The sequence below is a fragment of the Thunnus maccoyii genome, chromosome 14 (genome assembly GCF_910596095.1).
Source record: "Thunnus maccoyii chromosome 14, fThuMac1.1, whole genome shotgun sequence".
Classification (NCBI taxonomy): Eukaryota; Metazoa; Chordata; class Actinopteri; order Scombriformes; family Scombridae; genus Thunnus; species Thunnus maccoyii.
Window position 1 is genome coordinate 10604058 of NC_056546.1, and position 26838 is coordinate 10630895.

The 26838-nt window shown below is 41.5% G+C and overlaps 1 protein-coding gene across 9 annotated transcripts in view; it reads right to left on the minus strand.

The window, feature by feature from the left end:
• The window catches only part of akt3a (v-akt murine thymoma viral oncogene homolog 3a), a 59115-nt gene extending 32559 nt beyond the window's left edge, over nt 1-26556 (minus strand). For 5 of the 9 annotated variants that reach the window (XM_042434278.1, XM_042434280.1, XM_042434279.1 and 2 more), the window contains exons 1-2: nt 26080-26437; nt 21909-22330 (exon numbers count right to left, since the gene is read on the minus strand). In XM_042434278.1, the coding sequence (XP_042290212.1) occupies nt 21909-21954 (46 nt within the window). In that variant the 5' untranslated portion in view covers nt 21955-22330; nt 26080-26437. Of the gene's footprint in view, nt 1-13043; nt 13150-20322; nt 20437-21908; nt 22331-25854; nt 25982-26079; nt 26438-26465 lie in introns of those variants that run through there. The other 4 variants (XM_042434283.1, XM_042434281.1, XM_042434275.1 and 1 more) reach the window with 4 other exon arrangements.
• Between the last annotated feature and the right edge of the window lie 282 nt (nt 26557-26838).

Below are 26838 nucleotides of genomic sequence, written 5' to 3' on the forward strand. Positions count from 1 at the left end.
GGTGTGTGTGTGTGTGTGTGTGTGTATGTGTGTGTGTGGTGTGGGGGTAGCGGCTGATTTGAACCACCGCACAGGGACACAGAGAGACACAGATATAGACAGATAAGAAAATGCTGTTGGGTGCCAGTGCGTCATCAGGATTACCAAATCACACCTCTCCTCTCGTCTCCTCTCTCAGTCTCTATTTTTCTCTTTTTCGCAAATCCACCCACTCTTCCCCCACCTCCCCCTATTTCCTTCCTTCTCCTGTTCTTTCAGAAACAAAAGCATATTCTTTGGATCACTTGCTACTGATAAACAGAGTGCTGCGAGAGGGGCTGAATGGGAGATGGCATGGAGAAAGGCACAGGGAAGAGGAAGGAAAAGAGATGGTGGGTAAGGGGGTGTTAAAGGAGCGGGAAGAGAATTTCTCGTCAATTGACCAAACCAATATCATATTATAAAACTGGGGATCAGATTTGCAATTATATTTAATCAGTTCAGTTCATTTTGATGTGTTTTGTTGGTTTTTGTTTCCCTGGAGAGAGAATAAAAGCCAGAAAAACCTCTTTCATTTCAAGTGAACTAACCAAACCCCATGTATTTTTGTGTTTTATGTACAATATCATGTACATAATATAATGCAACCTGATAAAATAACCTTGCAATGAACACTTTACTATAATTATACTGTTCATATTTTGTAGAGATTGTGGCACAAAGGTGATGTTTCAACTTTTTGGAAATATTTGAGGATATAGTTTGTGTTGTTGTGGAACTTTATTATTATTGTTATCATTAAGAGGTGTACAGGTGTTTCTATTACTGTGCTCTTGTAGGTTCCCATCAAACAAAAATTTGCAGAAATTAACAATTTCCAGCTGTGAGGTCAAAAAGCATTGATGGAAGAAACTAGACATCTGGAAAAGAGAAACTTCAAACTAAATGGGAGAGAGAGAGAGATCGACTGACTGACAGAACGGAAGAGGATAAAGACAAAGTTAAACTGATAAAACTGTTATAAACTGGCAGTGATGACTGGCTTGCTGGTCCAAGTCCAGTCATTTCTCTGAGTCAGTTTCTAGATGAAGTGTCCAACCAATGGACGCCTGTGGCTGGCCACTTCATCACTCAGCTGTCCAGTACAACTGAAAACATTTAAGCAATCCTGCTGGCTGGACCTAGACAGTGTATATAAATGTGTGTGTGTGTGTACATGTCCACTGGGGGGCGGGGGAGGGAGCAGCCAGGGGTGGCACAGACGGAGAGAGGAGATGGACAGTTGTCCACACACGGCGTTCCAAACAAACACAGGCACACGCTCGCACATACACGCGCCCGCACACACACACACACACACATACTAACACAATTCTGTTTCCATCGTTCCAATTCTCCGAATGATCCAATGGTGTTCTGTCAAGCAATCCCGTCTTGGCCCTGCCTGTAATGAGTCCAGCGAGCTCTCCCACTCTGGACAGCTTGTCTGGGGAGCCACATATCTCTAGTTTGGACTGCTGGAGAAAACAGAACAGCCGGTCTCCTTCCCACACCATCTCTCTCGGACTCCTCACTTCAGTCTCATTTAGGTTTCTGCACAACTTTACTTTTCCCTTAAGGCCAATTAGTAAATACTACACTATACAGTGCTTAAGACAACAGGAGTCTCTTGTTTCTTTTTAGAACTACAGGATATCAGTAATACAGGAGAATGTGGGTGATCTGAAAGATCTAAGGAACAGAGAATGTTTCAGAAGATAAGATAAACATTTTTGTAGTCTATTTAAATTCCTGACTTAAATTTGTTCAAAACACAGAACAGTTCTAAAGTGCGAGTCCTCCAGCTAATTTGATGTCTTAATTGGATGTACAGGATATTTTTCTTAATTTTTCCTGTTCCTCTTTCCTTTTCTTGGTTGGAAATGATAAGCCTAAATAGCATTGTAACTCTGATTCAGAAAGGTCTAAAATACATACAAACAACCACATCCACTGTATTTGTCTTAGTCAAATGTTTGACTAACAAGGGACTGTTGTAAACAAAAACAGATGGGATAAATGTGGCAAACTTTCCCCCACTTGTCTGCCCCTCAAGACCTATTACTTTCAGCCTTTTTGAGCCCGTAACTAAGGATTAAAAACTAAATTGGACTTTTTAAAAGTCATTTTAGAATTTCTAGGATTAATAAATCTTGTTGGCACATCCTCCAGTTGCAGCTTTTGGTTTTGCAGTTAGAGGCACAGATGAATCAGCTGTGACTGTGTCCATTCCAAGCTTTCTGATTGGACAATTACAACAACGCACTGACTAACTGTCACTCAATTAGGGGACTGATTAACTATTCATTTCAGGACAGAGGGGGGGGGGGGGGGGGAGAAATGCAGAAATGAAAAATAGGAGACAGGTACAAATGGTATGGCTGAACTTCAGCCAGCAAAACAGAAATGAGGCACGCAAACTTGCACAAACTCTCCAGTCTCGCTCGATCTCTCTGTCTCACACTCACTCCTTCAGGACACCCGCGCACCTCTGCTCCCCTGCTCTGCCGAATTCCACATTACCGCACAGAATGAGAGAGACGAAAAATCAGGGAAAACCTTGATGACAATTAAATAAATAACTCCATAACTATGTGAGCTCACCAGCCATTTGTTAATCAACCCAAACAGGGATTTAATTTAATGCTTTGGCCGAGGCTGAAGCCGATATGCAGATGGCGCAGAGACGGGGCTGTGTGACTGGCACTCTGGGAGCTGGAGGGGTGGCGGGTGGTGGTGTATCGAGGTAGGAGGAGGCGGGTGGAGAGGGTGGAGGGGAGGTTCTGCCACGTTCCAGCACATACACAGCAGCTCACCAGCAGGGAGAGGAATGTGTCGTCTGGCCACATAACAACACACACACACACACTTGCATATTATATGCATACACACACGTTTAGTGTTCAGAGCAGCAACACAGAAGGTTTGAGTGTATCAGGACAGAATATATAAAAAGTTTACTGACCAAGTGACTGAGTAACCGGCTGGCTGGTTGCCAGAGTGAACAGCTGACCGACCAAAGGAAAAGTTAACTAATCATGTCTAGAGGTTGACTTATTCCTTAACTAACTGAGTGACAGGCAGGTTGCACATGTACTGACTGGATACCTGACTACATCATGTGTCAGTGCTGATAAGATTCAATGAACTGATTGGTTGATGGACAGATAAGGAATCAACAAGAGTTTTAATTCATCATTTAAGTCATTTAGCAAGCAAAATGCCAACATTTACTGGTTGCAGCATCTGAAATGCGATGACTGGCTGCTTTTCTCTCTCATCATTGTAAACCAGATATCTTGGGATTTTTGACAATTGCTTGGACAAAAACAAGCAATTTTAAGAATTCACCTTAGGCTTTGGAAAATTGATATTAACATTTTATTGGCCAGAAAGATTAATTTCAGGCTTATCATGTTTAAACTGCATTAAGGTATCTAAACTTTGTCATACTGTACATTTCAAATGGGGTAAATAAGCTACAAGTATCTCAGTAAATGTAATAAAACCTCTGTAGGGAGAGTTCAATTAAATGTAAATCTCTACAAAGTGTAGCTGTATGGAGTCAAACTGATGGGTGGGTCTGAACTGATCTCCTTATTGATGAATGTCAGGACACCTCCAGACACAACAGTGTGGAGAGGGCTTTCATGAGTTTGTGTATGTGAGCATGAGCAGCTGAGTACAAGCAGTAATACATAGTGAGGAGGAGGAGGAGGAGGAGGGAGAGAGACAGGATAAACATCAGGCAGGTAACTTAAGGGCAAAGGAAGTGGGGGAAAGGGGACGTGGCTGTGCGCAGCGGAGAGGGCACTGGGGATAACAAAGTGGGGAATTGTGTGATAAGACCCTTGGAGAAGACATCGGTCTGAGAGTCTGTCTTTAAGTGCAAGAAGCAAGCAAGAATGCCTGCTGAACAGCTGCACAGGACACTTACAGTCACTCTTACAGTGCTGAGAGAGAAAATGACTTTTTGTACCATCTGTATAGTCTATTTCACTGTGGATGCGTGTGCGTGACCCCGACCCCAGCAGTTCTAACTCCAGTCTGCTCAGACATCTTAAGACGAATCCAGGCTCTTCAAAGCCAATCCAATTACAGTGCATTAGTCTCATTACCACATTGGGGCTGGACTGGTGTTAGTGTATGTGCATGAGTGCTTTAAATACAGTCACCATTACTGACACTGACAGAAAAGAGGTGCCGTGTGCTAACTGTATTTTGTAATGATCAGACCACACTAGAATGAGGGGGGGGGGGGGGAATTTTGAAGAATCAAAGAACTAAATTCAATTTGAAGCTGGGGCTGCAGCTGGGTTGTAAGGTTTAGTGCTGGAACAATTGTACAAGCCTGTGGCTCAATATGTGGATTGAAACGACACGCAGGCAAGAGCAGCCTAGAGGCGAAGAAGATGTTAAAATGAAGGATGGGGGAAAAAGAGGGCTGACATAGAGAGAGAGAGAGAGAGAGAGAGAGAGAAAGCTTTAGACTGAAAGACAGAGAGAGAGAGCAGGGCCTCAATGTGTGCGGTTAAGGCTATGACAGTGAGACAGTGACAGAGAGCTGGGACAGAGCAGGGCAGTCACAGGGCAGCCAGATTGAGTGGAAACCCATGGGAGTGTGGCCATCCCTTGGGGGCCACTAGGAGATTTTACCCAGCCAGCTGCACACTGCCAGGACCTCCTGGTATGCTGTGCTGGATGCACACACACACACACACACACACATACACACAGGCTGCCCTGGTGCCCCTCTGCTCCCCCAGCTGGTACAGAAGGAAGCATGCGCACACACACCCACGCATGCAAGCGCACACACACACACTTGCAACATATTCCTGGTTTCAAAGTTGTGAAACAATACTGTGAACATGACATTACAGCTCATGGAAAAAATGTTTTTTTCTAAATTAACCCTTTTCTCTTGTATAGTTCCTTAATTTCTACATTATTTTAACATATTCTTTTTTCCTCGTCTCCTCTCCTGCAGTACCACTGCAGTCCAGTAGATGGTGGTGGCTCCCTGGAGCATGATGGCCACCGCTGTGATGCTGATACAGAGCTGGAGAGTGACTGACAGACGCACTGCAGCCAAGACGCCTCTCATCCTAATCTCCCTAACAGCACTCTTGTATGTGTATACAGTATACAGCGTATATATATATATGATGGGGGCCATGTGTGTATGTGTCAATTGGTGTAAGTGTGTGTATTTGTGCATGCAGGCATTCGGTGAGCTTAAATCTCTGAGCGTATATGTGTGTGACTGTGTACTGTACATGAGTGTTTGTTCATGTGTGTTGTTGGTGGGTAGGCAGGGACCGTTGCTTCCTAAAGCACCCTAGGATTAGTGCGGTGTTAGCATATTAGCATCTTAGCTGGAGGGCTGCTGCTCAACACCACCTGTGCCAGACAGGAGGCTGTGGCTACCCAGCTACCCCCTCCTCCTTTCTCTATCCCCCACCCACCCACACACACATATGTAGACACACACGTACACAAAGTGGGTGGGTGAAGGTCACTTAGCTACAGCGACTCCGAGCTTACTGTCTTACTGTCTTGATACATTACTGTAACTACTTCTTCTGTGTCTTTAAATGTTGCATATCATTACAACAAAAGATAATTATCTTGTCTTCATTTTTGTTTTCTGTAACATTAAAATATAGTTAACTTTACCTTATTTTCAACATATTAAATTCAAGGTCAACATCCAGCAAGTCCTGCGGTTTGTGTGATATTATTAGCAAATGGAGAACACTTTTACCTCTAAGTATGTCATTACAATTATCTATCACAAATACCAGTACGCAGCTGTGAGGGATATAAACACATCAGGAAGTGCTGAAGGTGGACATACTGTACATAGAGTCATAGTGACATGTAGAACAGAAGTACTGGTCTTGGATCAACTGGTAGATCCCCTCAATCACATCAATAACTGGGTCTGAGAGACAAAGTTGGCCAGCGATCAGCTCCATGCCTATCCACCTAGGAGTATATGTCTACATATGGTCTACATATGGTAGTTATACTGTGGGGAGTCTAGTACAATCAATATTTATTAATACAAACACATCTTTCACAAAACGAAATACCAGAGAACATGACCATCATGTGACCGGAAAATGTAAAATTTTAGGCTGCCCTACAGAGAATTATTTTGTAGACATGTTTTGTTGTAACACCAATATATATATAAGTTTTGTGCTAAAATTGTATAAACAAGAAAAATTCTGTCACCTTTCACATCTTTTATAATAATATTGCTCCCTGAAGCAGACTGAGACCTTGTTTCAACACCCAACAACACAAAAAGGATTGACATGTAACACCAAAGAATAAAATATCCAAGGAGGCTGTTGAATTTTAGAAACTGTACAATTTAAAGTCAAGTTTTCCTCCTTAATAATACAATTCAAAGGATTTCGTTACAGCCCCTCTGCCCTGCTTGTGATTTCCTGCTCTGTGTTCTTCTGTTTGGAGAAGCTGGTCCTTTGAAGCGGAACCATTAGTGGCAGAAGACACACCTGGGTCCAGTATGACCTCCTGTACTGTACATAAGGCCGGGTCAGCCTTCAGTCAACTCTTATCCTCACATATTACTGGTGGCTTTGGTTTTCCCAGGAGAACAACCCATTTTCACCCATCACCCACTATACACTGAGCGGTTTATATCATTTAGATTCATAGTTAGTTTGTCAGAGTCTGAGAGCAGAGCTGTCAGAGACAGTTTCAACCACAGGAAAATTAAGCTGAAAATGTATGAAAAAGAAATGTCACTAAGGAAGTCAAGGTTCCGTTATATATGGTAACACGGTGAAAGAGGAACAAGACTGGCTATCAGATTCAGTATCTTACAAACGCATGAATGCATAGACGTCATATGCTACAGGTCAGGAAGTTCAGCACATACTGTAGCTATACAGTAGAACGCTTATATGTTATGATTATTAACCAGACAGAGAAAACTCAGGTTCTTGTCTAGATCATAGTAAACCCTATCAAGGATATTACAAACAGCTCAGTGAGATGGTCCATATCCTCTACACTTCACATGTCCATCAACACACACACACACACAAATACACAAACGACTACCATTGAAAAGACTGATCTGTTTGGATGTCTTAAAGCATGTCAGGAAGGTAAAAATACAATCCACGCAAACCGGTACAAAAAAGCCCCTGTATTCAAAAAGCCAATAAAATTAGGAATGCCATGCTGCTTGTGTTCAGAATGCAGTATATCCAATGTGATTAGGAAAGGCACACACAGCCAATGAGCGAGTTAATCAAATTGCACTGATTGCTGCTATATTACCTCTCTCTGTTCTCTCCTTTGGACGGCACTGTGTGTCGGCATCATTGATTTCCTAATTTATTTTACATCATTGACATTCACATAAAATAGAATTTATCTATTAAAAAAAACAGTATATTATTTTTTAAATATACCTATTAGTTGGAATTATATTAACATCAACAATACATCTATAAAATACAGTAGGGCCTGTGATAGTGTCATATTTACAGTCCTTTTAAACAGAACAATTTGTGCAACTTTGTTTGACTGTAATAATAACTGTCACCTGTTGTTAGTTGGTGAATATTTGTGAATGGAGATGTCGACTCCCATAAATATCATAATCATGATGTTAAAAATAACAGCACCTGACCAGTCATGAAAAACTTTATTCTTATATTCATATAGTGCCTTCGTAATGACACAGAGGAGTGGGTTTCTCTGAAGTTCAACATTTAAATCTCACATTCATATTCAAATTCTTATCCTGTTTCGCTCCCTCATTGGATGGAAAAACCATCCAATCACAGGAACAGAGTAAGGCAGCTGGACCAATCAGTCAATGAGAAAAGCTGTCGATCAGAATAAGATGGGGAGGATCAGGAGACAGACACAGCTGTCCAACTGTTGCCTACAACAGACAAGGAGTGTGTGCACATGCGTGTGTATATGTGTGTGTGCGTGTTTAAAACAGGCTGGGTGGGACCTTAACCAGCCCAACCCTGTCCAGTTGAGCAGTGGTGAACAGGTGCAAAGCTTTGTGCATGTAAGTGTGTGTGTATGTGTGTGTGTGTGTGTGTAAGTCGCTATTATTCCAGAGTGGTTGGCTCTGTATTATTTATTCAGAAATGCTGGGCTGGGGCTGTGGGCGGCAGCTGGCGTTACGCGTGCATGCGTGTGTGTGTGTGCGCAACGTAAGACCCCCTGCTCTTTTGTGAAGGCCCCCTCCTTTCCTAAAGCAGTGAAGCATTGTGCTGTATGTCTCCCTGTCTGCCTGTAAACTTATACACATGCATATGCACACTATACTTTGTCAACACAAACACACACACGCATACACACTAGAGTACAAAAAGCCCAGCCCAGCAGGCAAGAGTAAACACTTAAGTACCATACCCCAAGTACTGTCAAGTACACCCCCCGCCCAAAACACCCTACACACATACACACACGCGAACACACACACACACACGCGAACACGCACACCAGTCCAGCCGTGCCTCCCTCTAAAGGTTCCATTCATGTGTTGTACTGAAGGGCCGACAGTAAGTGCTCTCCACCTCACTAACTGCTGCTCTCTGCTCTCCCCTCTGTCCTGCCTGGCTACCTGTCTGTCTGTCTGTCTCTCCACCTGCCCGAGTGTATGCCCATCTGTCCGTCAGGGAGCATTCACATTGTGACAATGTGGAGTTTTGGTTGACTCAAACTCCTCCTTCATTTTTTGTTTTTTTTGTGGACAGGTGAGAGCGATGCCTCCAAGTAACCACAATGTGATACCTCTATCTGTTCTTCATTTAAAGTGATTTCAAGCTGTTAGTGAAAGGTAACAGAGGTATAACATGGTTATATCTGGATGAATCGCAGTTTTATGGATATAAGGAGACATGTGATAGGCCGCAGTTAATCATGCTTGTAAAACCTGACGTAACAAAATGAAACAAGGGGAAAACACGGCCTCAACTGATTTTCTCATAATCAGTCATGCTCCATCATGCGTAACAAACACGCCTAAGTTACAGAGACTGGAATTTAGTTTTGGCTCATCTGCTGCTAAAAATCCCTGATGTCTGACAAAGAAAGTTTACCAAATCAACATCCAATAAAAGAGCTATTTGTAAGCCCATGTGACTTTTGTTTACAAGATGCATTAAGCAGTGTAACATCATGAACTATATAAGAGTGAGTTTGGACTAACGAGATCACAGTGTGATTGCAATAGTCTGTCTGTCACACTCTGAGGTGACAGACAGCCTCTATATATCAGTCCGTCTCAGACAAACACTTCTCTGTCCTTCCCTGAGAGCTGGTGTTTGTCATGTTGTGATGTCTGTCTGTCTGTCTAAGAGGCTGTTTTTGACAACATGTCCACCTCAGCTGGCCGACATCAGGCACTTGAGGCTGAGACCATTCAAAAGAAACAAAGATGACCATCTATGTCACCTATGTTTTAACCACTAAATACAAAAATACACACTTACTGTATATAAATACGTCAAATACTTAGCTTAACTTAGAGCATCTGTATTATTTTCAAATATGCAAGTTGCTTTATATACAGCAATAAGTCACAAACAAAGCTATAGTTTACATCAGGGGTTGAAAACACAAGTCAGTCAGACTAAATTCAGTATTTGAAACTCATTATGCTGTTTAAGACCAATGACAGTAATGTGAGAACTAATTGACGACTGTGTGACAAGATGATCAGGGTTAGCTATAGACCCGCTCCACTGGACTTAAGGACTCTGTGTCTTGCTCAAGAACTCGGGCTGCAACTAACAATTATTCTTATTATTGATTAATCTGCCAATTATTTTCTGGATTAATCGATTTATTGTTTTGTCTATGAAATGTTCAAACATAATGTAAATGCCTGTTCTAATTTCTTAGAGCCATAGATTTTGTCATTGGTTCATTTTTTTTTGTTTTTGCTTAAAAAACTGACTTAAACAATTATTCGATTATCCAAATAGTTGATGATTAATATTCTGTCAATCCACTAATCGATTAATTGACTAAACATTGCAGCTCTATCAAGAGCACTCAGATGCTAGGCGTTTCTCAATTATTTTATTAAAAATATAGATCTTTACAAGGGAATTTTCATTTTTTAATACTGAAACTGATTTTGACAATACGCTAAAAACTTGATGATAAGTAGTTACACTGCGACCTTCTTAAAAGAAAAGAAACAAAGATCTCTCTGCCTCTGCATTATTGGTGAGATATACTGAAGAATATAATGTATGTGAAATCCTCAATAACATTGGTGCTCTCTGAATTTGCTTGCCTCGCCCTGCAAGATACTTAATGAGCAGGCCGTTTCCCAGGTCTATTCAAACTCGAGATATTGTGTAGAAACACTCAAACCACTGAGCAATATCTGAATATGGCAGATGTTCGTCCTCTTTTCTTCTCTGTTCTCCCCCTCCACCTCCTCTCATGCAGCAGCCTGCCGTTGAACCTCATGTTCCAGCCGCTATGCTATGAGACATCTGCACCTCACTCACTGTTTCTTTCTTTCTTTTTTCCGTCTCATCTTTCCTCTGTATGCACACACACACACACACACACACATGCATGCAAAGATAGAACTCTTTTCTTGATGACAGATGGCAAGTCAACAATTGTACAGCATCAGTCTCTGAAAACACATACACACACAAACCACACGTACACACAAACACAGAAACAAACACCACCTCCTTGTCCTCCTGTCCCTTTGTGTCCAATCCCCTGTCAGATGTCTTGATTTGTTTCTTACAGCTGAGTGTATGCATTAGTGTGTGTGTGTCCCTCTTTACCTTCGTATATTAAGCACTAGTTTAATGAGAGCTTGGTGAGGAGCGGGCCCCAGCCAGTGGACCATATGGGGGACATTTAGCCCCTTCAGAACATTGAGCCAAGCCTCGCTGACATGATTACCACTGCCGTCCGCTGCTCTACACTAGTGTCAGAGTGGGAACGGGGAATTTTATCATGGAGAGCTAATTAATGACTGGAGATTGGCAACCAGAGACGGAGGAGGCTGAGGGAGGATAAAAAATTCTGTCACTGTTTGGTCTCTTCTTCCTCTCGGTTTTTATCGGGCTAACTAACTGAGACTCTGTGAAACATGCGTGCACGCAAAAGTCGTGCACGCAAGCAAACATGTACACAAATAGAAAAAAAAGGCACTTGACGTCGTTACATGGTGTCACATTTTCTGGCTGCTTAAAATCAGGCACATATTTGTCCTTCCTTTCCTAGAATATCCTAATGTATATCACATTTTATGCACTTGTGCGCTGCATGTACTGTACACACTGTTCTCACTGTTCATCTTAGTGAATACGTGTATTTATTCATGGCTCACATTTTCAGTGTGTCTGTGTGGCACAGCAGGCTGAAGCTAGTGGCTTAGTTAATCCTGTCAGAGACAGATTACAGGTTGGAAGATATAAATAGACTGACTGTCCCTTTAACCTGGCCACTGTGACATCAGCATGCAGCTCAACTATGAAGTCAGATATAACAGCCAACTGTTACAAGACAACAGGAGCAAACTCAAACCAAACCCACCAAGTGCAGCCTACAGTAGCCATTTATATACCCCTGTGATCAAAATGACCACATGTTGTTTCAATAGGCCATATGTAGTATACTCAAAAACCTACAAGAAATTACTACTATATCACAAAGTCTGTGCCAGTGTGGCATTAATATAATGGCTACACTGGCACTCTACATTAGCCAACATATTAACCTGCTGCTAACCCATTAATTCAACTACACTCATCAACTCTGCAGGGCTCCAAACTTACCTGGGACACTGCTGCCCAAAACATGTAGAGAGGCTCTAATATTCAGATCTAATATTTATACTTTAATATTTAAAGTATAACATCATTCATAATAACACTGTCATTTGAAATCTACTGACCGTTGAAATGAATGTTTTACACCTTCAACTGTATTAATGTGATGTATCAGTTGGATTAAGACAGTAGTTGTGTTAGAAGTAGAGCCTGACCGATATACTGATCATCACAGATATATCTGTTTTAACGTATATGTTGTCCAATATGCGCCAATATATTTTTTTATTTTTTAAATTTATATAGGCATCATTTTATGTATATTTGATCCTTTTTGTTAATTAAAGTTTAATATATACATACATATGTCTTTTCTGTTCTATGTGTTTTTTTTATTTATAGTTATTTATAATTATTAAGTTCACAGTGAAGTTTACTGTTTCAGTGCACCAATGTCATTTTATACAATAAAGTTTTGTTAAACTGTAAAATATCTTGCCTCCATTACGTATCTTTGTCACAAATGTTTGATAACCATATTAAAAGGATCATTGCAAAAAATGTGTGTTTATGTATATATCCTATGTATATCGGCCAATATATTGATATATTTTTTTTACTCCCTAATATCAGTATCGGCATCGGCCCCAAAACTCCAGCATCGGTCAGGCCTTAATTAGAAGTAATGTAGAAGATTAAATTAGGCAGCTGGGTTCACATTTATTTCCAGTATAGCAGATTTTGGATTGCCACCAGTGTCAGATCAAACAGTAAACTGTCATTGTTTTTTGACCAAGAGGTTTTTCTCAGACAACCACAGCAGTACAGGCATTCTACTGTTTCACACACACACACAACCAAAATGATCTCATAACTGTGGTTAATGGATGCCCAAATCTCTGCTCATCTATGCTCAACAGATAAGCAAGGGAAGGAGCGGGCCAACTGTAAACTTCAGTAAGTGACACTGCTTTACAGTACATTAGTGATGACTGCGTCCTATCTGACATCAATCAGACTGGGTAATTGATTCAGAAACACTAAATAAAATCAGTGCTGCTGCTGCTGCCTTCATGCTCTCCGCATAAGTTTCTGTAACAGAGGTTGCTTTCTAGAACTGATGTTCCATTTTATAAATTAAGTAACACAGAGCTTTGTGCTGCAGCAGCACAATGAAGAGGAGAAAGGGCATCAAGGAAGTACCATGTTTCAGGGCAGCGATGGTTGTTCAGTTGTCCTTGGCAACCAGATGTAGACCACTTTCAACCATTATGTGTGGTGTGGTTGACCCTGTTTACAACCACTTTTTCTGTGCCAATGACAAAGACATAGGAAAAAAACACATGAAACTCACTTTTGTTGTACAATTATCTGCTCAGGTAACAGTTCAACAAGAGAAATCAAGTGTGGAAAAACAATAATTAGTCAATATCTCAGAATCATAAACAGAATAACTAAACATCATACTTTACATCTGGAGAATAGTGTTACTGACATATGTGTTCAAATTTAACCATCATCATTATATTATGAACAATTAGTGGCATTGCAACCTTTCTGTCAACTTTGGCAAGCAAAAACTGATGTCTGCTTAACAGCTTGAAATTTCTAAAACAAACTGTCAGATTCTGCTTTTTTATTATTTAATAGGGAGCCAAGTGAGTGTACATTTGATGATCTATGCTGCCTGAAACGGAAGAGAAATAGAGAAATAGAAGTTTGGAACTCTGAACAGCATTTCCCAAAAATACACTTTTCTTTCATAGCTTTCAAAAACAATGTTTTAGTAAAATGTAGCTATAGGAAAAGTTATGGGTCAATATTTTATTGGACGGCTAGAGAAAAGTGTAAGTGTCAATAGAAGGCCAAACGGTCACACAAACTCCGGGGTCCTTCTCCTGCCAGCCAGCACTTATATTAGCCGTTAGCCACTAGGCACTAATCTGTTGGCCTAAATCAGCCAAACCAACCCCCACTCTAACCTGCCTCCTCTAATCAGCCCAAAGCCTACTCGAACAAGCCCACAATACCTCAAGATGTTACACTACACACTACCCTTTTGGTCTAATCTGTGTGTCTAGCACACTTAAACATAGAATCTGGTTTCAGCTTAAACCCACATTGCTTTGTCAAGTAAGGACAGAGCTGCTGAAGCCAATGCATGGCCATAGGTCACTACGGAAACATTTAAGAGTTGCTGGTGGAAAAGTGGTGGCAAGAAACCAGTTGATGAGGAAACTGAGATGGGCGAGAATCCCAGAATTCATAAATTTAATTATAGAGGAGGAGGTTTGTGTTTACTGTATGTATCTATGATGCGTCCATACACAGTTTATGGTGGGCTACATTAGGACAAATGAGGTAATATAACAATATTTATAGGAATCCTAAAAAACTATCTGTATGTTGCGGTTTTACAAACAACAATAAACAAAAAGGTCTAATAAGTTTAAACTACAAAAAAGGGGTGAAGCATAAATTTGTTACAACCTGCAACAACATCCTTCTCTGCTAATTTTGTTTATTCAGTAGCAGCAGATGATATACAGTACAATATGTTTGGTCCAAACACTGCTTGAGATCACACTCATCACTGCATAAAGTAATTGAAAGTGTAAACTGAAATTCCACATTTCTTTTAATCTAAATACTCGTAATGATAATAATAATAGTGTAGTACAATGTATGTGTGAATGCATGTGCACACATCCATCCTGACTGATCAAATGTTCGAGGTCAGCACTTTAATGATCCTGAGCTACAAACTAATCCCATTACTCAACCTCTCCTTCCTTCACCCCTTCTCTCTTCCTCTATCCAAGTTTTCCCTCTGCAGTGATCAGCACTCCATTCATTGATCCATTCATTCATTAATACAAGACTGCCTCACTCTACATTCATTCACTCACCCATCCATTAATCCATCTCTCTGTTTTGTGTGGCCTTTTCCTACCACTTACCACTGATCCTATTGACTGACTGAGTTTGCAGAGTTACACAGCTTCCAGCCACTTACTATAGATCAGAAATTGCACATTATACTGTATATTCCTGAATTTATCTGAGTACCCATAAGTTTATGGAAAATTCCAAGCTACAACATTCAAAACTGCTGAATAGGCAATGTATCTTAAACAACTGGAAAAACATATTCAATGTAATGTCAAGTGAAAGTAATTCTGACACACTGGGCCTCATGCAAGAACCACTCATAAGGATAGATTCGTTCTTTAATGGAACATACACATTTTTCTTGCTTTATTTCTATCACAGTACAATGCCGCTCTACTGACATCAATGGCAGCTGTATTAATATTTTCTTATTTTTTCGAGTCCCTGACTTCTGACACTGCTAAATGTTTTATGTTTTTGTCTGCTGACTTCTGAAAGCAGTACCTTTAGGTCTGAGGCGTGAAATTATTCTTTTTACTCTTTAGTAACATTTTTTGTGAATAAAATTCATCCACAAATGGAGAAGAATAAATTCATATGGCAACTTTAGGGTCGTCCATTATGTTCAAATCGCTCCAACACGCACCTACTCATGAACAGGTGGCATTCATCAGGATGAAACAGGTGATTTACGAATTTGTGCATTTAAGAGAGTTTGTTGAATCCGACTTTGTCAGAAACTTTTATAAACTCTTCACGCCTCTTCTCTGACTGGTTGTCAAAAGTTGTTCTAAAAAATCAGGAATAGATATAGAAAATACAGTCTGTATTTTTTTTTTTAATGGAGAGGCTGCTCACCACTGTTTAGTTTCATACTGTGCACTTTATTTATCACATCCTCCAGCGTATGGAGCAGATTTCCTGCATACAGAACACAAGAAGAAGACATTCTTCTCTGCAGCCTGAATTTGTGATGGTATCAGATGAGACAGGTGTGTTTTTGCATAAAATTCTTGCCTTGTGTAACTTTAATTTGGAGCGGAATTTAATTTCAAGGTTTATTCTCTCAATTCAAACAAAAAAAAAAAATCACATTCAGACTGAAAACAAAGGTGACACACTCTCTGCTGCTTGTCTGTGTGTATGTTACCCATCTGTCTCTCAGTCTGTGTCTGTACCCGCTAGTTGCAGGTCTCCTCTGTATTGGCCTGTGTTCTATGCTGGCTGTATCTGTCACAAACTATCGGTCTTTCTGCCTGTCTTTCCTGTGCTGTTTGTCTGTAGGCTCTGCAGACTAGTCTGTCTGTTTGCAATGTGCTGTCTGTCTGTCTGACTGTCTGGCTGACTGCCATTCTCTGCAGTGTAGAGTGAGTCATTCTTAGGACAATGGAGACAGTTTGTAAAGCCACACTGGAGCGTACACTTCCTCCGGATGTGCAAGAGGATGCCATTCATAACAAAGCCTGCACTGTCTGCCTGTCTGCTACTGCCCTGTATATGCATGTGAGTTTGAGAAACAGAGGGGATGGAAAGAGGAATACAGGGAGATGGAAGGAGATACAGGGACAGACAGAGAGAAAGGGAACGTGAATTGCAATAAAAGGGGTGAGTTGTGTTGACAGGCTCTACAGCAGAGACAGGAGAGAGGAGGAAGAGTGGAGGAGAGGAGAGGAGATGAGAGGAGAGGAGAGGATAGGAAAGGAGAGGAGAGGAGAGGAGAAGGGCGACGCAGCAGACAGTGGTGGCGGCAGCAGCAGCAGCAGCGGCTGGTGATTGATATCAGAGATCTGGCACTGCCACCTGATCCAGCCAGCCAGCCAGCCTCCAGCAACATTGAACTCACTGAACTCACTGAGCCAAGATGGCTGCCTCACTGCACTGCACCCAATGAACCTCACAGCAGTCTAACGTATACAGTATAGCTAATACAGTTCCCAAAGGAAAATATAAAGAGGACGGGTGAGTTACTTCGCATTTCAGCTCAATGTCTATCGTATGATCATGCAAAGATGCATTAAGTGACTGGTCGGGACAAAAAAAAAAAAAAAAAGGATTTTCATAAAGGAAGACATTGAATATCTAATGAAGCCACTTCCTGACTGTCTCCACACTGAATGAACATGAAAGTGCTAAGGTCCATACTGTGATCAGAATTCTACATGGATGTGATGCGCATACAAACAATGTAAAGATATGGAGACAACAGCTGTAACACAGCCACAGCAAGGCTTGCAGAACAAACATTTCAGTCACTGTGTGGGATGCAGCAATGCAATCTAAAACTGCATCATGTCCAATACAAAACCATGTCAATATGAATGTACCCATAACTCCCATGAGCCGCTTGAATTTTTAACCAAAATGCTGTCAAAGAAATCAATAATAATTTCCACTGCAGCCATCAGGATTCTTGAACTGACAGAAGAAGAACAACGAGTAATCCTTGTGAAATAAAATACAACACGCAGTTACTGAGATGCTGATTCTAAAATTAGATGACCTCTGTGTTTGACAAAGTTTGGGAGGGTATTTGTAGTGGAGTTTCTAATTTGTTACAGAGTACCTTCAGCTTAACATGCGATTATAGACCCTAGTTAGTAGGCCTTCAGAACTCAAACACATTTCATATATTTATTTTAAGCCACCAGTAAGATATGTATTTGTAACTGTACAAAACAAATAGTGAAACTGAACTAGTGGTCATGTAAATGTGAGACTTTGTTTGAACTTCCCTATAGTTCAAGAAAAAAAGTGGTATTTCTCAGAAGTTGCATTTAGGGAACAACAGAAGCCTTGACTTCACTACATAGACCAAGTAAATTATTTCTTCTTTTTTTTTTTTAAATAGCTTACATTCTTTAAGATGCATGACGAATCCAAATAACACAACTGTAAAAGGAAGAGTATGCACAACATCCACTTGACTTTAACTTATGCGTGAGTGCTTAAACCCTCCGGAGAGGCAAAGAATCATTGATCTTACATTATTTAAAAAAACGAGCCAGTAACAAGACTTTGACATAGCTGAATCTCATCTGATTAGTAGCTTTTGCAGAGAAACACCTCTGGAGGCCAGAAAGTGTCAAAGAAAAGATGATTGTGTTCTCCCTGTTTCTCTCCTTCAGTGTTTCTCCTCCTCTCCTCCCTCCTGGCCATCTGTTGTGCTGACTGCTGTGTGGGCTGATGCTGGTGGAGGTAACAGTATCCTCGACTACAGTGGCTGACTGTGACCTCTGTGGCCTCACAAGGGCTGACAGAAGGTAAACTCCTGGCCTGGGCGGAAATGAACTTCAGATTCAGATTTTTAAGGTGGAATAAAAAAAGCCTTGTAACTTCTGTCAACTGAAAGCAGAGCAACATCTGATTTTCACCCCCAAACACACTGCAATGTTCTTCCGAAGCACCTGTAGCTTGAATCTATCCATCAGATTTTTCAATGTATCTTTTTAATCATTCAATCTTTATCATCATGAAAAGAACAACACATTTCCCAAACACTGCTTATTTTGTTTAACTTGCAAGTCTGTTGGCTTTCTTTTATATCCACTGTTCCTTATTTCCAAAAATAAAAAACTGATGCAGCCGAACACAGTCTCTCCTCTGCTTTAATGAAGACAGGAAGGAAATCATCGCCAGGGTACTGAAAGTGAGTACTGAGAGGCTCGGCCATCTGAGGACATACTGTACTGTTCTTTGCAGAAGTGATGTTCCTGCAGTTTGTCTTTGTGTTCTAGGATGACAATTAGGTGCTGGTGATGAGCAGCCTTTGAGGTCATATACGATAAGTAGAAATGTTTGTTTCTATGCTATGGTTACATACATGCATTTCACTTGAAACTATGTTTCTATGTGAAGCACTTTCACCTGGATTAAAAGGAATGGAGAAAGAAGGAGGAATTAAAAAAAGAACATTAAGCTTGTTACATTTTACATCAGAAGCCAAAATAAGGAAAGTGTTACTTCCTTCCTTATTCTGTGTAAATGTTTCCTATTGACAGTCTTAAATACTCTAGACTTATACAGCTTCAGACCACTTACTGTGGATCAGAAATTGCACATTATAGTGTATGTTTAATACAGAGTTTTAGTGTCATCAACTATAAAATGATGCCTTCTATACTCCTGAAGTCATTGCTGTTGGACATACACTACTTACTGAGGACAATACATATACACACACCACTGCCAGTGATCAGCATCCACTGACATGTGTAAGTTGATCACTGAGTCTACTGTGTGTGGCGCTGCGCCGTACACGTCTGTCATGTTTGGCCAATTATTCTAATGGTTTGTGGCTTGTCGCACAAAAGCAAGACACAAACACTCTCGCACCCACAAACACACACAGTTCCTTCATAAAACATGCAGAGGAGAACATCCCCATGAGGGTGCATCAGCTAGAAGTCATCACTGATACTTTGTGCTATGAATGGGAAACACTTTCTTTCAATCAGTAAGTCATATCACTTTATTAGCCATTAGTCAGACCACGAAAGATAAAGAGTAAAAAAAACAATCAAAGATACACTACAAAATATATTTTTAGGAACATCAACCATCTCATGAAGGGTTAGGGTTAGAGTCACCACAACTGTGCAGTCACTATTTATTCTTTAACTAATCCAATCCACACATATATATACATATAAGATTCCTTATCGCTTCCTGAGTTATGGCTACATTTATGCTGAAGAATTTACTATAAAATCTTGGCGAAACAGTAGCATTATTAAAGCATCATATTACACACGCAAGTCTTTACCATAGGCGAGCTGTAAAGTGAACAGCAGCATACAAAAAGTCATGAACAGCCAGACCTTCACTTCAGTAGAGCACATGTGAAATTTATGTATGAGTGTGTTGCCCTGAGCATACAATTTACGATAACGTCAACATAAATCTCTGTGGTGCATCAAGTCATCTATAAAATGATGACTAACACGTTTGACTTGACTGCTTACTTTAAGACCATCTCTGCGTAAGTAGAACACAAAAAGTAAAGATTTTCTATCTTCTCTATATCTAATTACCATTAAATTATTTAATTTGGCTGCAAAATTGTACCATTTTGGAAGCATATACTTAACAGCTGTTGTAGACGAGTACTGCAGAAAGAACATATAAGCAATTAATTTAACATAAAATGATTAATTATAAGATTGAAGAGGAATGAAGATAACATACTACCCTGACTTATCCCATCATCACTTACCTAAACCAAAACACAAGAGCTCGGACCAGATATTCAGGTACTCCTCTTTCACTCACTTTATGAAAAAGTTTTTCATGATTGATTTAATTAGAGACATCTAAGAAGTATATGAACATCTCTTTCATACAGAGATCTACTGCACACTTTTTCTCTGTTCTCCTCCCATCTATTTCAGTCACTCATTCAGTCTTTTTAGTTTCTCTTTCTGTGTCTCTGTTTTTGTGTCACTCAATTCAAAGCCAAACAATGTGCATCATTTGAAGAAGAGTTAGAAAGTACAGGGCCTTCCAGACAGTCAAAACACAACTAAATGTTATGTTGTTAGTACAAAAGCTTGTGTGTTAGTGTGTGTGAGTGTGTGTGTGTAGGTTTCACTACCTTTCTCAGTCTCTCTTGCTGTTTCGTTTCAGTAAAAAGCTGTCTAATGACTAAGACTGCAGTCTTTGCTGTATCACGACCTGGACAGTGAGTCAGCACCCCGACCCTGCTCCTCTCCACACACACAAATACAGACAAAGATTTAGCATATGATGCAGACAAACATTCATATTCCTGACACAAACAAACACCCCCCCCACCCTTCCCCACAACCTCTATCTCTTTCTCTCTCACACACTGACGAACACTGGTAGCGCTGCGTCGTGACTGGGGGCGATGTGTTCCTCTTAATATGCACAGACGACCGTCTGAGGATCACACTGGCATGCTGGCACACATAGACAAAGATCCTCCCCTCAACTTCAGCAGTAAAGACTGTGTACTGCATTTGTGTATGTGTGTGTGTGAGAGCGTCCACTTCACTTCATGTAGTGTCCAACATATTCTCCTGCTGTGCCACAGTGCTAGCCTACATTACCCAGAAGCCTGCTGTCTGTTGTGTATTCATGTCACTTCCTGTTCAACAGTTTGTGTTACACATTCCTAGACACCATCACATAGTCAGGAGGATGATGCTCATTGGCCTAAAAGTCTGGAAATCCCCCTTGTTCTACCCCTGAAGCTCTCTCTCTCTCTCTGAAAACACACACATTCACACACACACACACACAGATACATTTTTGCCAGAAGGAATCAGCACCAGCAGACACACGACCCCATGAAATTGTGGTTTCGGGGACAATATTCAGTATGTTAAAAAAAATGAAAAGCCCTAAAGGGTATAACAGACAGTGCTGCAGTCGTCACAGAGCCACAGAGAAACCTGTAACACTTTGTGACTGTTTTTGGGTCAGTTTGACCCAGCAACAAATGACAGTTCACCTGTTGCAGCAACCACTCACTGAACATAAGCTATGAGTGTCTGAGAAAAGGGAAGTACTATCTTTGCTACATGCTCTTCCACTATTACTCATTCTTTTTCTTATTTAAACTGTAAACAGGATGTGTTGTCAATACCCCCCACGACTCCACCCCAACCAACCTCTCAACCCTGTGTCATATGACTCCCAGTAACACCATTCAGAATTTCCTATCAACTTAACACACTACTACGTTGAATAATACCTGAGAGAGACAGAACTAACTTGATTTCACAGACTATTAGACATACTACCCTGACAGAACAGTATGCACCAGCAGTGACCACAGGCCTCGTAGATGTTATTAACTGCACACACACTTGTGCATACAAATACATGCACATTCCCATGCACACACTCTTTTTTAGACACAACCTGACTGAAGCACATAGAGGCTTAGCAAACAAACAGCCAGCCAAGCTTATAATAAAGAGACACATCCCTGTGAGGGCAAACACATATACACTCGCACACTAGATAATCAGACATCCATGTGATCACACACACACACACACACACTCAATCGCAAACACTCACATCCTCCCACCGGCACATGTGGACAGGCACGGCCAGGCCCTCAGTCTAGACAAGAGGCAGAGAAGAAGAGGAGAGAAAAGAGAGGCAGAGAGCAGGGCAGCAGAAGAAGAGAGTACTGGATGTACTTACCCCGTTTCTGGAGCCATCCCTCTCTAACGATGGTGACATCGCTCATGGTTCCTTCACGCCGAGTCTGATGCCGCTACACGCCTGCTCCACAGAGAGAGAGAGAGGGAGGAGGGGAGGAGAGGAGGAGAGGAGAGAAAGAGAGGGAGAGGAGGAGAGGAGGGGGGGGCCGGCTCTCCCAGTCTCCGCGTCACTCTCCCTCCCTTCCTTTCCCGTTCACCCTCTCGTTCGCGCAGTCTCTCTCTCAGACACACACACACAAACACGCGGTGTGTATGTGTACGTGTGTGTGTCGTTTTGCTTCCTGTTGTGGCTTATCTCCCTGCCTCCCTCCCTTCTTCTTCTTCTCCCCCTCCTCCTCCACCTCCTCCTCCTCCTCTCTCGTTCCCTCTCCAGACCTTCCTCCTCACCAGCAGTGACTCAGCCTGGAAGGAAGTGAAAGGAGAAAAAAAATAAAGAAAAAAGAAGGCATGGATTTATTTTTCTTTTCCTCTGCTGCTCCCTCTCTCCCCTCTTCACTCTCTCTAAAGCCCTTTCATACAATTTGACAAGACAAACAACTAGTTATTGTGAGGACAAACACTCCCTCCACCCAATCACACACCCAGTTCCTCTTTCTATTGCTAACACTCTCTCTGGTAAACAGGATGAATTATTGCAGAGCTCTTGATAAAGCACAAACTGACCTTGATTGCCAAACAACTATCACTGAGCTCCACCTCTCATTCATTCATAGATATTTTCTCCTCTGGTGGGCAGGTTGTGCTGTGTGCAAAAGCCAGTCTACCTTCCTGTGCTTGCTGTATTTCTACCTGTCAAATTATTTTGTCGACATGTGTGTATGTATGTGTGTGTGTGTGTGTGTGTAGGCTGATTTGTCAGTCTTGTATGTGGGAAGTGGGAGAGCATCTCAGGACTGTGGAGTAGGGCTTGGCTATAAATAGCAACAACGGCAGTTAGGGATGCTCTCACACTCTCTTTCTCTCTGCCCAAATCTCTGCACCTCTCTGTCGTCTCACTCCCGCTCTCCCTCCCCTCTCTCTCTCTCTCTCTGCATAGCTGCCGCGTTCACCTCAAATGCACCCTACTACACTGTATTACACAACGCGCATCAACACTATACGCCGCTCAGCTTGAATGGAGATCAGCACTACGGCGGCTAGGCTAGCAGTCGTAGCTATCTAGCCAGAAATCAGTATTCACATCAGCTAGTGTCTGCACTGCTGCCAACACTTGAAGGGACTGCAGCGTCATATCGAAGGCTGGAACAGACGCACTCACACACACACACACACACACGCACATCCTAGTAGGTGACACAGAGCTTTTTTCCGCTGTTAAGGCAACGGCAGGGTTACCGATCTTAAACCAGACACGCAAATACAGACTAATATAGCACATTTTAGTTCTTGGTTACAAGGGCTGCTACAATGCTCAGCTCATAGTTTCACTTAGTTTACAGTATTTTAGTATAGCTTCAATTTCCTCAAATTTCAAGTATTCAAAACCAGTGGAAGTTCTTTGGTGATGTCTTGTTTTGTCCCTTTCAAATGCTTAGTTGCCATGTGGAGGAGAGGAGAGGAGAGGAGAGGAGAGGAGAGGAGAGGAGAGGAGAGGAGAGGAGAGGAGCAGAAATGTCCAGGCAACCCCTTGTCACCAGGGCAGCTGTTGCTATGGAGATATCCAGTGCCATGTTGAACCAACTATGCCAGGGGAAGCACCTGCCAGACAACATTTATTTGATGATATTTCATTCCAGATAGGAGGACAACGACATGGGCAAAAAATAATAATAAACAAGAAAGGGAGATAGTGTGAAAAGAAACAAAGAATCACAGGAAATAGAGAGAAATGGAGAGAGAGATGGAGGACAATGAAGAAAGAGGGCAGGGACCAGGCAGTCAGCTAACCCACTATTAATCAGTCTAGATGTATGAAGCAAGACTGCAAGGTAATAATGGATGGCAACTGGAAAAAACAAATACAAGCAAAACTTCTTTTGCACTTTGCTTTATATAAATCTTGTCAACTCCTTGGTTTCTGCTAGGATTACAGTAGTGAAGAGGAGCAAAACATAAACTAATACTTTAGAGCAGCATTTGAAATATCCTCTCTGACAGGACACCAGCAAGTTTACTTATAGTTTTCATTTATTTTTGTTATTTCTATCTTAAAAGGACCACACCAGAAGTTTACATGTTTTAGATCTCTACCAGCCATAGCCCTACCTGCAACTGCATCACTGCTGTAGACTGTATATAAAGATCTTTAAATACAGTCTATTGTATATTAATATACTAAAATACTGTATAAAGTGAAAGGAGAAGAATAAGTATTCAATTTGGTGGATTACCAAGAAAAATTGAAGTCTTCTGAATGCTGATTTTTATACTATTATCATGAACTGATACCTAGGGAGAGATAATCAATCTATAAACCTACATGAACGGTTTGGAAAGTAGCACAGGATGCACTATATGTAATGGGCTAAAACATGCAAAACAATTGATGTAGTGTTTTAATTCGATCATGTACAGAGAGGAAACTTTTAATAAGTTTAAAAGTTAATAAGTTTAGAAATTCAAATTTCTGTAATGTCCATAGATACTATTGACCACTATTCCACTTGAAATCAGCTCAGAAAAAGGAGGAGTGGTCCTTACTCCCATTTTCCTGTCAGGACAGCTCACCTCATCTCACCTCACTTTACCCCTCCTCACCCCAGACTGTGGTCTCATACAAACCCTGGCTGACATCAACAGCGGTGAGACCACAGTCCTCTTCCTAAAATGCCCGCCAGCCTTTGGCAGGACCTAATGTGTTAGACTCGGCTAACACAGGATGCGTTTCAGCCACGGTTTTCAGTTGTCTGTCTAAACCGCGTCTCACACCCAATACACCATCACTGTATTGATGCATATAAATGCAGTGATGGTGTGTTGGGCTGTGAGTGCTGACAAAACACGTGTGACCACACAAAACCTCTGTACATCCGGTGTTGACACTGACAAAGGACTGAAGCTGATGCTGTTGACATGCTGCTAACAGTTTTCCATATAAAAAGAAAAACAGATGAAAGATCAGAAAAACAGTCTACGGCAGGTTTGTGGTTGTAGAGCTAAAGATGTCTTCCTCCCTCGACCAATAAAAAAACCACTGGTTTTGAAAACATGTGAAATATCACATGATGGGCTGAGTATTGTTGGAAACTTCAGATACTTCTGCTGATGCAGTATGTGAGTTTTCAATACCTTACTTTAAGAAATATGAGCATATTTTTACTGCAAATCTCCTTGTTCCTAATGTTAAATGCTGTCATTGCCATGTAAACAAAAGCAGCTATACAAGAACAAATGTTGGTCTAAACCAGGAACTATCTGATCAATGAAAAAGTAAACAAACAAGACCACAAATCTGACCAAACATCAATTGCCAGCTCACAGTACTTAACAGTTTTCAATACTCAGTGGTACATAGACAAACTTCGGTCAGACTAAAAAGCAGGCTACTGAGCCCATATCACAGGCTTTCCCACGCAGAAGCATCATAAACACTGTCTATATAATTATCATCATTATTGTGTGTCATATATCCTTTTAATCATTCATATGACCACTTGTGCAGTCACAAATCAAGCCAGGCCTAGTTTGCTGTCTCTCTCTCTCTCTCTCTACAGCAGCTATAAAAATCAACATGACATATTATTTGTCAGACACAACCGTTGCTGCAAATATGAGTGATATCTAGCTGCTGGAATGAATATGGAGGTGTAAAATGTTGGTTATGTTGATCATGCTGCTGAGTAGCATGGATGAGCAAGACACAGTTAGCAGCACTGCATCATCTACGTCACTGAGCTTACTGGCTGTCAAGCTGACGCATGTTGCATGTTAGCATCGCAAAACACTGTCTACATGTAAAAACGTGTCAATAATAAGAAAAACATTACATTTTTTTCCGGTTTACGGAAACTGTCGTTACCCTTATTCGAGACAGGGACGCAGACTTCTCAACCTAGGACCAAGCATTATTCCCAAGTGACCTGCCAAACACAGGACCGCCCCCACCTTTGCTAACGTTATCGCGACATTAAAACACACATTATCTAGCTGGCTTTAGCGGCGCTTGTTTGTTGTTTACTGTCACAACAGTGCGGGCTAGCTAACATTATTACCTGTAGCGGCAGGTGCGGTGGTATCCCCGTGCACCTGCTGTTCATAAACCGCTCGACTTATATTTCTATATATTGTTTTTTTTCTTTCCTCCCTTCTGAGTGAGCAACGTAAATCTTAGCTAAACTGTCCAGCAACGGCCAACTGCTCAGAAATGATCGTTAAAAGCGTCACCAAACGGATTTCCGAGAAGCTACACGACTGCTGACCGTTACCGCATCCAACGGTTGTTTTGACTTTCAGGAAAACTCGTGACGTCACCTCGGAGGAACGGCAAACCCCTTTCTCTCGTGCACAGGCGCGCGCGCGCGTACACACAAACACACACACATCTCTCTTTCACACACACACGCGCGCGCACACACACACACACACACTCACATCCTACCGTTTCGCCTGGTCCTGTCGTTTTCGGTTTTAACGGTTTCAGCTCGGCGTCTGCTTGTCCTCCACTGTAGAGCTCTCTCATCATCCCATTCCCAACATCCCGTGTGTGTGTATGTGTGTGTGTGTGTGTGTGTCTGCCGGCTAATAAGCCAACCATCGCGAGAATCAGGTGTTTTTTAAGCCGCGATTTTGCTGTAGCCAGACGGGAGGAAGAGGCCTTAACTGGGTCTGATCCTGTAGTTAGAGTAGAGTAAAAACATTCAGGCTCATGCACCGCAGGCTTGTGGTTGACACTGACGGAATAAGTAGGCTACTGTGTTCCTGTGGATACTCAGTAAGTAAAAGTAGTAATGTCACAATGGGAAAGGGCTGGA